General features: G+C 43.6%; 1 protein-coding gene across 2 annotated transcripts in view; it reads left to right on the forward strand.

Moving 5' to 3' along the window:
* The first annotated feature begins 4144 nt into the window (after positions 1-4144).
* Positions 4145-13612, forward strand: part of amacr (alpha-methylacyl-CoA racemase) — a 61004-nt gene continuing 51536 nt past the window's right edge. The window contains exons 1-3 of one of the 2 annotated variants that reach the window (XM_055874839.1): positions 4145-4253; positions 4654-4911; positions 7655-7798. In XM_055874839.1, the coding sequence (XP_055730814.1) occupies positions 4665-4911; positions 7655-7798 (391 nt within the window). In that variant the 5' untranslated portion in view covers positions 4145-4253; positions 4654-4664. Of the gene's footprint in view, positions 4254-4634; positions 4912-7654; positions 7799-13612 lie in introns of both variants that reach the window. The other variant, XM_055874840.1, reaches the window with a different exon arrangement.

Here is a 13612-nt window from a genome sequence, read left to right on the forward strand (position 1 = left end):
GTAGGGGGGACTCACGACTGGAGGGCGGCTCACGACTGGAGGGCGGCTCACGACTGGAGGGCGGCTCACGACTGGAGGGCGGCTCACGACTGGAGGGCGGCTCACGACTGGAGGGCGGCTCACGACTGGAGGGCGGCTCTGGCAGCTCCTGACTGGCTGGCGGCTCTGGCAGCTCCTGACTGGCGGCTCTGGCAGCTCCTGACTGGCTGGCGGCTCTGGCAGCTCCTGACTGGCTGGCGGCTCTGGCAGCTCCTGACTGGTTGGCGGCTCTGGCAGCTCCTGACTGGCTGGCGGCTCTGGCAGCTCCTGACTGGCTGGCGGCTCTGGCAGCTCCTGACTGGCTGGCGGCTCTGGCAGCTCCTGACTGACGGGCGGCTCTAATGGCTCGTGGCAGACGGACGGCTCAGATGGCGCTGGGCAGACGGACGGCTCAGATGGCGCTGGGCAGACGGACGGCTCAGATGGCGCTGGGCAGACGGACGGCTCAGATGGCGCTGGGCAGACGGACGGCTCAGAAGGCGCTGGGCAGACGGACGGCTCAGTTGGCGCTGGGCAGACGGATGGCTCAGACGGCGCTGGGCAGACGGATGGCTCAGACGGCGCTGGGCAGACGGATGGCTCAGACGGCGCTGGGCAGACGGATGGCTCAGACGGCGCTGGGCAGACGGATGGCTCAGATGGCGCTGGGCAGACGGATGGCTCAGATGGTGCTGGGCAGGCAGGCAGCTCAGACGGCGCTGGGCAGACGGATGGCTCAGATGGTGCTGGGCAGGCAGGCAGCTCAGACGATGCTGGGCAGACGAGCAGTGCAGGCAGCTCAGATGGCGCTGGGCAGACGAGCAGTGCAGGCGCCGTTGGGCAGGCAGGCAGTACAGACGGTGCTGGGGAGACGAGCAGTGCAGGCGGCGTTGGGCAGACGGCCGACTCTGACCTGCTGAGGCGCACAGTAGGCCTGGTGCGTGGTACCGGCACTGGTGGTACCGGGCTGAGGGCACGCACCTCAGGGCGAGTGCGGGGAGAAGGAACAGTGCGTACAGGGCTCTGGAGACGCACAGGAGGCTTGGTGCGTGGTGCCGGAACTGGAGGCACTGGGCTGGAGACACGCACCACAGGGAGAGTGCGTGGAGGAGGAACAGGGCTCTGGAGACGCACTGGAAGCCTGGTGCGTGGTGTAGGCACTGGTGGTACTGGGCTGGGGCGGGAAGGTGGCGCCGGATATACCGGACCGTGAAAGAGTACACGAGCTCGTGAGCACCGAGCCTGCCCAACCTTACCTGGTTGAATGGTCCCCGTAGCCCTGCCAGTGCGGCGAGGTGGAATAGCCCGCACTGGGCTATGCTGGCGAACCAGGGACACCATTTGTAAGGCTGGTGCCATGTACACCGGCCCGAGGAGACGTACTGGAGGCCAGATATGTTGAGCCGGCTTCATGGCACTTGGCTCAATGCTCACTCTAGCCCGGCTAGTGCGGGGAGGTGGAATAACCCGCACCGGGCTAAGCACACGTACAGGAGACTCCGTGCGCTCTTCCGCACAACACGGTGTCTGCCCGTACTCTCGCTCTCCACGGTAAGCCCGGGAAGTTGGCGCAGGTCTCCTACCTGACTTCGCCACACTCCCCTTTAGCCTCCCCCCCCCAAGAAATTTTTGGGTGAGCCTCTCGGGCTTCCAGCCGCTCTGCCTTGCTAGCGCCTCATAATGCCGCCTCTCCGCTTTTGATGCCTCCAGGTCCGCTTTGGGGCGGCGACACTTTTCTGGCTCTGCCCAGGGTCCTTCTCCGTCTAGAATCTCCTCCCATATCCATTCCTCCTTGTACCACTGCTGCTGTCGCTGCTGCCCGTTTCCACGCTGCTTGGTCCGGGTTTGGTGGGTGGTTCTGTAATGGCTTTCTTCCTGGGATGAATGAGAGGACCAAAATGCAGCGCAGTTAGTGATCAACATGTTTAATCAGCAGATAAACGGTGAATATTAACCCATAACAAAATAACAAACGTGAAAGCCGAGACAGTCCTATCTGGTGCAGACCACAAACACAGAGACAGGAAACAACCACCCACAATCCCCAAGACAAAACAAGCCACCTATATATGATTCTCAATCAGGGACAACGATTAACAGCTGTCTCTGATTGAGAACCATATTAGGCTGGACACAGAAACAGACAAACTAGATACACAACATAGAATTCCCACCCAGCTCACGTCCTGACCAACACTAAACAAGCAAAACACATAAGAACTATGGTCAGGACGTGACAGTAATGCTGGGGATTCTTGCGCCTTTGAGCGCCAGGGTGGGGGAGCGGGGAAGATACATATTAAAATAATTTGGTTATGGTGTAGGGAAAAATGTATGTCAACTTGTCTTCAGGAGATTTTATTATCTATTTACTTTATTTTGCCTGATCAGTGGAACAATTCTCATTCTTAACAATGGGCTAAAATATAGGGCAATTACTGTGCTTATTACCAAGAACACTACTGTTATTCCCCACACTTCTATTATTCCACTTCTTCACAACTTTGCCAGTGTAATCACATATTTTAAATCTGAAATGCCTATTTGTGTCTTTGAAAATGAATTAAAAGAGGCTATGTATTGTTGAAGCCACCCATGGACAGTTTGAAATAACTCATACAAATAAGCATTGGATATCAAATTCTCCAGGCCTCAAATATAATTTTTGACATTTTAGTATTGTGCACAAGCTAGGCAGAGATGGTAGGAGGACTCACAACTCATAAACACATCGTATTTTGTCTATGTAGAGTAAGATGATGGCAAGGATCTTCAACTAGTAGGCATAAACCACCTGAATATTGATATTCATTCGATTATTCTTGAAGGCTGGGTGATTTTGAGAAAGAAGTATTGTTATAACAGGAACATTTTCAAACACCAAGCACTTGGGAAACATTGATCAGGGGTGGCCAACCCTCCTGGAGAGTAAGCAGGATTTTCCTCCAGCCCTATTTCAAATGACAAAATCCTAAATGTTTGTGTCCTTACCTTGTAAGCAGTCTATGGACTGGACTTGCAATCTATGATTTGGTTACCCACTGCCATCAACCATTAATAGTAGTATTTCCTGTGCAGAGCCAGGTTTAGTAGTAACACTTCAGCTTTCCACCTGAGAACAGAGATCAGTCCCTACTTCCAACCTTCCCACTGTTTCTTCCATTTGTCTGTCTCCCCATCTCATGTAATTACTGTCTGAAAAAAGTGTCAAACCACCTAAAAAATAAGTAAAAAAATATTAGCATACTTAAAATTTCATCCCCCAAAGTAATAAAGTTTTCACATTTTGAGTGTTGATTTATTGTTCAAAGCATGCTGAATATGCCTGACCTGTGTTTTTTATTTGTTTTATTTTCCACCCTGGTAATAGGCCTAAGCCATGCCAAAATACATAGAATGGCAGGAAATTAGCTTTAAAACAGTAACATTTTACTGGGGAAGACCCCCAGATCCCCTGTCTAGGGGTTGTGCCAGGGGGAAATGAAATTCATAGAGCAACTCTCACTCCAAGCTTTCTTGAAAAGTTGTCAGCCCTGCCTCAATGGCAATGCCGGTGCTAAAATGTATCCACGATGAGTCCTCTATCTATCTCTATGACAACAGGAACAACTCTAATATAAAGTTTTTTTTTTCTTCCAAAGTTGCCGAAATGCCAATTTCGTCCACTTATAGATTTGTAATAACCTAATTATTACAAAACGTCTATTCGATTAAATAAGCCCCACATAGCAAATGAGCAATAAAACATGTTGTTGACCAAATTCGACACTCATTGACCTCCATATAAAAACGTATTTTCTTGGACAGATTTTTGGCGGAGTATAACCTCTCGCTTCGCCTCTTCCGCTTTGGATGAACAATACATTCTTGTGGATATTTTGTCCCAAATGTCAGCTGAAGGACAAACCGCACATCATACCGTTAAAGTAAGTTAAAATGTAATTGTATTCAACGTTCTGGCTTGTAAGGAACATTTACACGATTTTGCAAGCATTCGTTTCATGTTGTATACCAATTAATTGTGTATTACAGCTTGATTAATCAGACTATGGCATCCGTTAGTACTATAAACCCAGGGTCCTTCTATTCTCCACCAATGACTGTCTAATACGAGTTCTCCACGCTTAGTGATTCTTTAAAGACGTCAATTCCCATGCACCACCAGGAGTTGGACGTCATCAGGAAGTACCCGTAGTCAGAAATATTTTGTTGAGTTTTGTTGTTGTCCAGCAAAGGTAGGTGTTTCTGAGTTTCTATGAAATAGAGTTATGCCCAAACACTATAATTGAATACTTTAGACATTGGCACATGTACTGCGTATTCGCTATTTATCTACATAGCATGCCAAAATTGAACGTAGCCTAGATAGTGATGGAAGCAACCCTGCCAAATGAACTATGACCCATATTCATTGTAAGTTGCCCGCGGCAGTCATTGAATAGATTTATATTGTACAAAACATTTTATCAAGCTATATTGACTGCACAGTAGCATGTAACACAATGTAATTCATATATAGTTAATAAAGGTGTTCATATGATTTAATTGTTATGATAGGCTAACTGCACACGGTCACACTGAATAACATGTTCATTACATCACATAAAATACATCAGAACACCCATTTTTCAACAGTGGTTCCATTCATGGCGCTTGCTGGTGTGCGTGTCATCGAGCTTGCGGGCCTGGCCCCAGCGCCCTTTTGCGGCATGATTCTGGCTGACTTTGGCGCCAAGGTGATCCGAGTGGACCGGACCAAGGTTGCAATGGCAATGGACACGCAGGCTCGAGGCAAGCGCTCGGTGGCGATCAACCTGAAGAGCCCAGAGGGAGTAGCTGTGCTGAAAAGACTCTGCATTCAATCAGATGTCCTCCTTGAGCCCTTCCGCAAAGGTCAGATATGTTCACATTTGGATATCTTTGAATACTTCAGTTACCGAATTGTAAAAATGCCCCCTTAAAGACTAGATATATGTGGTTATTGAATGCCACTTTATTCGATAGAAACATGGTCAATTATTGACAGGTGATAAGAGATGAGTAAGGGTTAAAGGTTTGTAATTCAAACTTACTTTTGAAGGTCCAGCAGTAACTCCTGCATCCATAATGTGTGCACATGTGAGCATGCGTGTACTGTATCAACCATTTACTAAATGAAGAGAGCATCATTACATGTCCACCACGGCCTGATTGGGAGTGGATGTACTATACAGTGTAAGAAAATGCATTTGTATGCACCAGCTGGTGTTGGCCAAGTCGTAAATAAGGAAGAGATTCTCATACACAGTTTGATTGTTCCCACATGTATTCTGCTTAGAACACACGTCAAAGGGAAACGTGTGATGGAACTATAAGCCTTTGACGCATCATTGGTTTATCCATAGACAGCAATGCGTAGACCAGTGCATTTTATTTTCAGCTCAGAAATCAAAATGGAACAATTTCATACTGGATTCGGAGGGACATCTTGTGCACTTGGGATACATTCCAATGTATAGTATCAGAAATTGCACCATCAATTCATAGAAGGAGACTCCTCCTTGCTAATCAAGGGAACACTCTTAGCTCTTTATTTTCATGAAGAAGCCTCCATTTTTTTTATTGAATCATAGTTGTCCAAAAACAAATGTAGTCCACTGTTTTCCCTATTAAATGGGTCGAAGCAGCCATTACTCAACACGGCAATTAAAAACAGAGTGAAATCAATTGCTCTCAACTGTTCTACTGCTGTGCTGGGTTACAATGTGAGTTTCTCTCCTCCTTTGGTGTAAAAAAGGCTAAGCTCTTTGCTCAGGTTAAATGCAGAAAACATATACAGGCCATGGAAGAACTGGGACGTTTTCAGTTTCCAAGAATTGTGTACAGATTCTTGTGACATGGGACGTGCATTATAATGCTGAAACCTGAAGTGATGGCGGCAGGTGAATGGCATGACATTGGGCCTCAGGATCTCGGCACAGTATCTGTGCATTCAAATTGCCATTGATAAAATGCAATTGTGTTCGTTGTCCATAGCTTATGCCTGCCCATACCATAACCCCACCACCACCATGGGGCATTCTGTTCACAACGTTGACCGCTCACTGACACGATGCCATACACGCTGTCTGTCATCTGCCCAGTACAGTTGAAGCTGGGATTAATCCGTGAAGAGCACACTTCTCCAGTAGCCATCGAAGTTCAGCATTTGCCCACTGAAGTCGTTTACGACGCCAAACTGCAGTTAGGTCAAGACCCAGGTGAGGATGACAAGTACGCAGATGAGCTTGCCTGAGACGGTTTCATCAGCATTCCAGATGGCTGGTCTTAGATGATCCCGCAGGTGAAGAAGCTGAATGTGGAGTGCCTGGGCTGGCGTGGTTACACATGGTCTGTGGTTCTGAGGCCGCTTGAACGTACTGCGAAATTCTCTAAAACAACGTTGGTAGTGGAAAATAAACGTAAAATTTTCTGGCAACTGCTCTTCTGGACGTTAATGCAGTCAGCATGCCAATTACACGCTCCCTCAACTTGAGACATATGTGGCATTGTGTTGTGTGAGACAACTGTACATTTTTAGAGTGGCCTTCTATTGTCCCCAGCACAAGGTGCACCTGTGTAATGATCATGCTGTTTAATCAGCTTCTTGATATTCCACACCTGTCAGATGGATGGATTATCTTGGCAAAGGAGAAATGCTCACTAACATGGATGTAAACAAATTTGTGCACATAATTTGAGAGAAATAAGATTTTAGTGCATATTGAAAATTTTGCCGATCTTTTATTTGAACTCATGAAACATGGGACCAACACTTGTTGCGTTTTTATATTTTTGTTCAGTATAATTGTAATTTTGTCAAGCTTGCCTTGCCAAATAAAATTGAATCTTTTTTGCTCCTATAAAAAAAAAAAAAATTGCTTAGTTATAGTCTACCATTTTTATAGGAGTGGCTAAAACATCCTAATAAAGGACCTCTGAGTACATCAAAAAGGTTTGATATACCTCAACTGGTATGCCATCCAGCCCTGGAGTTTTCCCGGATTTAAAGGCTTTAATTGCGTCAAGAAGTTCCTCTGTAATTTGTCCTTCACATGAGTCTTTCTGTACAGCTGTTAATTTTACACTTAACAGAACAAATATTCAGTTAGTGGAGATGGAGGAGACTGAAATGAAAACAACATATGCTTAAAGTACTTTGCTTCCTCTTTCAAAATATAGTTTGGTGATTCATTTGTAAAAAGTTTCTGTAAATAATTTTTGGTAGTATTTCTGTTGAACGTGAGCTGTGCTTACATTCCCTCTATTCAGCTGGTGGCTATATTGAAAGGACATTTTTCCCAGGGTTTGCACTGTGGTTGGTGTGTCTGATGGTCATATGAGTGCAGGGTCTATAGAAAGAAATAGACCGTGCCAGACAGTGTCCCTGGACCAACCTCGACTACATGACTCAGACTTTAGTGGTTTGCAAGGGGCTTCAGACTTTATTTGCTTTGTGGTGCATTGTCTTCTGTTTCTGTGGATGTTGTTTAAGTGTTTGGTTTTGAATAAGCTGTGCCTGGCTAATGGTACACTTTGTTAGGCCTCTGTACTTTTATTCCTAATTTTAAGGTATGTAAAGTCCGTTCCTCTCTTTTAACTGTGTGTTTCTGTGTAGGAGTTATGGAGAAGCTGGGTCTGGGTCCAGAGGAGCTACTGAAGGAGAACCCTCGTCTGATCTACGCACGCCTCACTGGCTACGGCCAGAGTGGAGCCTATGCCAAGGCTGCTGGTCACGACATCAACTACCTCGCCATGTCAGGTAGAAACAACTTGACTTTACGTCCATCCAGGACATAAGATGTGGAACAGCTTCAGTTGAAAATCAGATATAGAAATACACACTATTCAATGGCATTTTACTTAGGACTGATAGCACTACAATTAATGAATGGTCTCGATGGCTACCATTTCTGTGGCTGCACGAGTAGAGTGCCATTTTTGCGTCCCTTTTGATATTGTAAATATAAATTGTGCACCCCTATTGCATTTTATAACCATGTTATATTACATGAAGTTCCCTTTAACCTCTCTGAGATTTGTGGGATGCAAGCGTCCCACCTCGACAACAGCCAGTGAAATTGCAGGGTGCCAAATTCAAACAACAGAAATATCATAATTAAAATTCCTCAAACATACAAGTATTATACATCAGTTTAAAGATAAACTTCTTGTTAATCCAACCACAGTGTCCGATTTCAAAAAGGCTTTACGGTGAAAGCACACCATGCGATTATGTTAGGACGGCGCCTAGCCACAAAAAACATACAGACATTTTCCAGCCAAGGAGAGGGCTCACAAAAGTCAGAAATAGCGATTAAATTAATCACTAACCTTTGATCTTCATCTGTTGGCACTCCCTGGACTCCATGTTACACAATTAATTTTTGTTTTGTTCAATAAAGTCCCTGTTTATGTCCAAAACCCCCAGTTTAAATTGCCGCGTTATGTTCAGTAATGCATTGTCTCAAATAACATCCGGTGAAATTACAGAGACAAATCAAATTACAGAAATACTCATCATAAACATTGATTAAAGATACAAGTGTTATACATAGGATTAAAGATAAACATCTTGTTAATCCAGCCGCTGTGTCAGATTTCAAAAAGGCTTTACGGCGAAAGCAAACCATACTATTATCTGAGGATAGCATCCCATCAAACAAACACAGACAATCATATTTCATCCCGCCAGGCGTGACACAAAACTCAGAAATAACGATATAATTCATGCCTTACCTTTGAAGATCTTCTTTTGTTGGCACTCCAATATGTCCCATAAACATCACAAATGGTCCTTTTGTTCGATTAATTCCGTCGTTATATCTCAAATGTCAATTTATTTGGCGCGTTTGATCCAGAAAAACACCGCTTCCAACTCGTGCAACAGGACTACAAAATATCTAATAAGTTACCTGTAATCTTTGTCCAAACATTTCAAACAGCTTTAGGTATTTTTGAACGTAAATAATCAATACAATTTAAGACGGGATAAACTGCGTTCAATAGCGGATAAAAACAAAGTAGAGCGAGCTTTCTGGTCATGCGCCTCAACCCCAACAGTACACTTCACTCGATCCTCGTTCTGAACTGCCTTACTTCTTCATTTCTCAAAGGAAAAACATCAACCAATTTCTAAAGATTGTTGACATCCAGTGGAAGCGATAGGAACTCCAAGCAATCTAGATTCCCATTGAAAACCCATTGAAAAGAGTGACCTCAAAATGTTTTTTCCTGGTTGGTTTGTCCTCGGGGATTCGCCTGCCAAATAAGTTCTGTTATACTCACAGACATCATACAAACAGTTTTAGAAACTTCAGAGTGTTTTCTATCCAAATCTGCTAATAATATGCATATCCTAGCTTCTGGGCCTGAGTAGCAGGCAGTTTACTTTGGGCACGCTTTTCATCTGGACGTGAAAATACCGCCCCCTAGCCTAGAGAGGTTAACCCTTAGCCAACAATGGTCACGTCCCCGCAGAAATTGAATTAACATAATAAAAAAATCCCCATCAGTCTAAGATAGAGATTTTTTTGCATGGGCTGCATCTCAATCCACCTCATCCGCCGATATCGCCCTTCTGCATCTGCAGTGAAAGGTGGCAAAGCTAGAGGAGTGCTTGTCAGACCTTGAGACATCTCAAAAATCGGTCTTCTCATGAAAACGTTTGAACGGTTTGGCCTATTATGACCACTCTGTTGAAAGATGAGACTCTCGAACACTGTGGTGTTTTGCTCTAGGACGCCCACAAGCCTCACAAGACTCGTCTGAAGTTCCCCGGTATCAAAATGAATGGAAGTACAGTACCAGTCAAACGTTTGGACACCTACTCATTTAAGGGTTTTCTTTATTTGTACTATTTTCTACATTGTAGAATAGTAGTGAAGACATAAACTATGAAATTACACACATGGAATCATGTAGTAACCAAAAAAGTGTTAAACAAATCAAAATATATTTCAGAATCTTCAAAGTAGTCACCCTTTACCTTGATGACAGCTTTGCACACTCTTGGCATTCTCTCAACCAGCTTCACCTGCAATGTTTTTCCAACAGTCTTGAAGGATTCCCCACATATGCTGAGCACTTGGCTGCTTTTCCTTCACTCTGCGGTCCAACTCATCCCAAACCAACTCATCCCAAACCATCTCAATTGGATTGAGGTTGGGTGATTTGTGGAGGCCAGGTCATCTGATGCAGCACTCCATCACTCTCCTTCTTGGTCAAATAGCCCTTACATAGCCTGGAGGTGTGTTGAAAACTAATTATAGTCCCACTAAGCGCAAACAAAATGGGATGGCTTATTGCTGCAGAATGCTGTTGTAGCCATGCTGGTTAAGTGTGCCTTGAATTCTAAATATGTCACCAGCAAAGCACCATCAAACCGCCTCCTCCATGCTTCACGGTGGGAACCACACATGCGGAGGACATCCGTTCACCTACTCTGCATCTCACAAAGACACGTGGTTTGAACCAAAAATCTCAAATTTGGACTCATCAGACCAAAGGACAGTTTTCCACTGGTCTAATATCCATTGCTTGGGCCAAGAAACAAGCAAGTCTCTTCTTATTATTGGTGTCCTTTAGTAGTGGTTTCCTTGCAGCAATTCGACCATAAAGGCCTGATTCACGCAGTCGCCTCTGAACAGTTGATGTTGAGATGTGTCTGTTACTTGAACTCTGTGAAGCATTTATTTGGACTGCAGTCTGATGTGCAGTTAATTATAGATTTCTAAGGCTGGTAACTCTAATGAACTTATCCTCTGCAGCAGAGAACTCTGGGTCTTCCTATCCTGTGGCAGTCCTTATGAGAGCAAGTTTCATCATAGCGCTTAATGGTTTTTACGACTGCACTTGAAGAAACTTTCAAAGATCTTGAAATGTTCCGTATTGACTGACCTTCATGTCTTAAATGGACTGTCGTTACCCTGCTTATTTGAGCTTTTCTTGCCATAATATGGACTTGGTCTTTTACCAAATAGGGCTATCTTCTGTATACCACCCCTACCTTGTCACAACACAACTGATTGGCTCAAACTCATTAACAAGAAAATAAATTCCACAAATTCACTTTTAACCAGGGACACCTGTTAATTGAAATGCATTCCAGGTGACTATCTCATGAAGCTGGTTGAGATAATGCCAAGAGTGTGCAAAGCTGTCATCAAAGCTACTTTTAAATAATCTCAAATATAAAATATATTTAGATTTGTTGAACAATATTTTGGTTACTACATTATTCCATATGTTACTTCATAGTTTTGGTTATTCTACAATGTAGAAAATAGTTAAAAAAAATAAAGAAAACCCATGGAATGAATAAGTGTCAACAGTTTTTTGACTGGTACTGAACAGTGGCAAGAAAAGTATGTGGAATTACCTGGATTTTTGCATAAATTGGTCATGAAATTTGATCTCATCTAAGTCACAAAAATAGGAACACATTGTGCTTAAACTAATAGCACACAAATTATTGTATTTTTCTTGTCTGTATTGAATACATAATTTTAAACATTCACAGTGTAGGTTGGGAAAAGTATGTGAACCTCTAGGCGAATGACTTCTCCAAAAGCTAATTGGAGTCAGATGTCAGCTAACCTGGAGTCCAATCAATGAGATGAGAATGGAGATGTTGGTTAGAGCTGCCTTGCCCTATTTAAAAAAAAAAAAAAAAAAAAAAAAACACTCACAAAATTTGAGTTTGCTATTCGCGAGAAGCATTGCCCGACGTGAACCATGCCTTGAACAAAAGAGCCCAGAAGACCTAAGATTAAGAATTGTTGACTTGCATAAAACTGGAAAGGATTACAAAAGTATCTCTAAAAGCCTTGATGTTCATCAGTCCACGGTAAGACAAATTGCTAAACTTTCTCCATTTTATAGACACTGTTGCTACTTTCCCTAGGAGTGGCCGTTGTGCAAAGATGACTGCAAGAGCACAGTGCAGAATGCTCAATGAGGTTAAGAAGAATCCTAGAGTGTCAGCTAAAGACTTACAGAAATCTCTGGAACTTGCTAGTATCTCTGACGAGTCCACGATACGTAAAACACTAAACAAGAATGGTGTTCATGGGAGGACACCATGGAAGAAGCCACCGCTTTCCAAAAAAACCATTGCTGCACATCTGAAGTTTGCAAAAGAGCACCTGGAAGTTCCACAGCGTTACTGGCAAAATATTCTATGGTCAGATGAAACTACAGTTGAGTTGTTTGGAAGGAGCACACAACACTATGTGTGGAGATAAAAAGGCACAGCACACCAACATCAACCTCATCCCAACTTAAAGTATAGTGGAGGGAGCATCATGGTTTGGGGCTGCTTCAGGGCCTGGACCGCTTGCTATCATCGATGGAAAATGAATTCCCAAGTTTATCAAGACCTTTTGCAGGAGAATGTAAGGCTATCTGTCCTCCAATTGAAGCTCAACAGAAGTTGGATGAGGCAACAGGACAACGACTGAAAACACAAGTAAATCAACAACAGATTGCCTTCAACTGAAGAAAATACGCCTTCTGGAGTGGCCCAGTCAGTCCTGACCTCAACCCGATTGAGATGCTGTGGCATGACCTCGAGCAGTTCACACCAGACATCCAAAGAATATTGTGGAGCTGAAACAGTTTTGTAAAGAGGAATGGTCCAAAATTCCTCCTGACCGTTGTGCAGGTCTGATCCGCAACTACAGAAAATGTTTGGTTGAGGTTATTGCTGACAGTCAGTTGGACGTGCACCCCATAGCGCTACTGAATTGTCAAAAGCCACGCATTCTCGTTTTCTGGTTGAGCACACACACAGCATTGCTACCTCATTAATAATATGTCTACTCACATGTCCAGGGTTTGTCCAGGGTTTCTGGTTTTCTTTTATATTCCAGTATTGAAGGACTGTTCCGGTCAGGAAAGTTAAAATCCAAAATTGAGTCCATCACCTTTGTTGGTGGCGTATGTAATTAGTACAACAAGCTTTGGCATGCCACATGTGTGCTCAACGTGTCTGTTTCGCTGCCATCATTACATGAATGTGGGAAAATACTGTTTTGCCAAAATGACTTTCACCAATTCCTGTGGCCTAGATGATTATTGTATCTATACGGACCAAAGGTGCCACTAGGTTTTATTCCTGTCAATGTCCGTTCATGCAATAGGGCTATATGAGTCCAAAAAGATGGACATCATCACCAAGATGTGTCCTTTGATGCCTGCAAATCAAAGGCAGTTCTGGAATGCCTTGGCTGTGAACAGCATTGCTGAGGATGAGGAGTGATATGGAAGAGCACTGAAGAAGTTTTACTTAAAAATGTAAATGTTACTTAACTATTCAGCATTTAATCAATTGTAGCTAAATGTCATTTGTGTCCTCTTATGAATATGCACATGTAAATGCTGTATGTTTAAAATTCATTCTTAAAGCTGTTATTTATTCAAAATTGTCTATGTAAGTGTCTTTTAAAACACAATCTATACAAGTAATTGAATTTGCAATATCATGTTCAATTCTTATAATTAGTATTACCCCATGTCCTAATACATCATTATATATTACAAGATAGGTCATCATTTTATGTACTTCAAACAATTG

Source organism: Salvelinus fontinalis, chromosome 21 (assembly GCF_029448725.1).
Source record: "Salvelinus fontinalis isolate EN_2023a chromosome 21, ASM2944872v1, whole genome shotgun sequence".
Taxonomy (NCBI): domain Eukaryota; kingdom Metazoa; phylum Chordata; class Actinopteri; order Salmoniformes; family Salmonidae; genus Salvelinus; species Salvelinus fontinalis.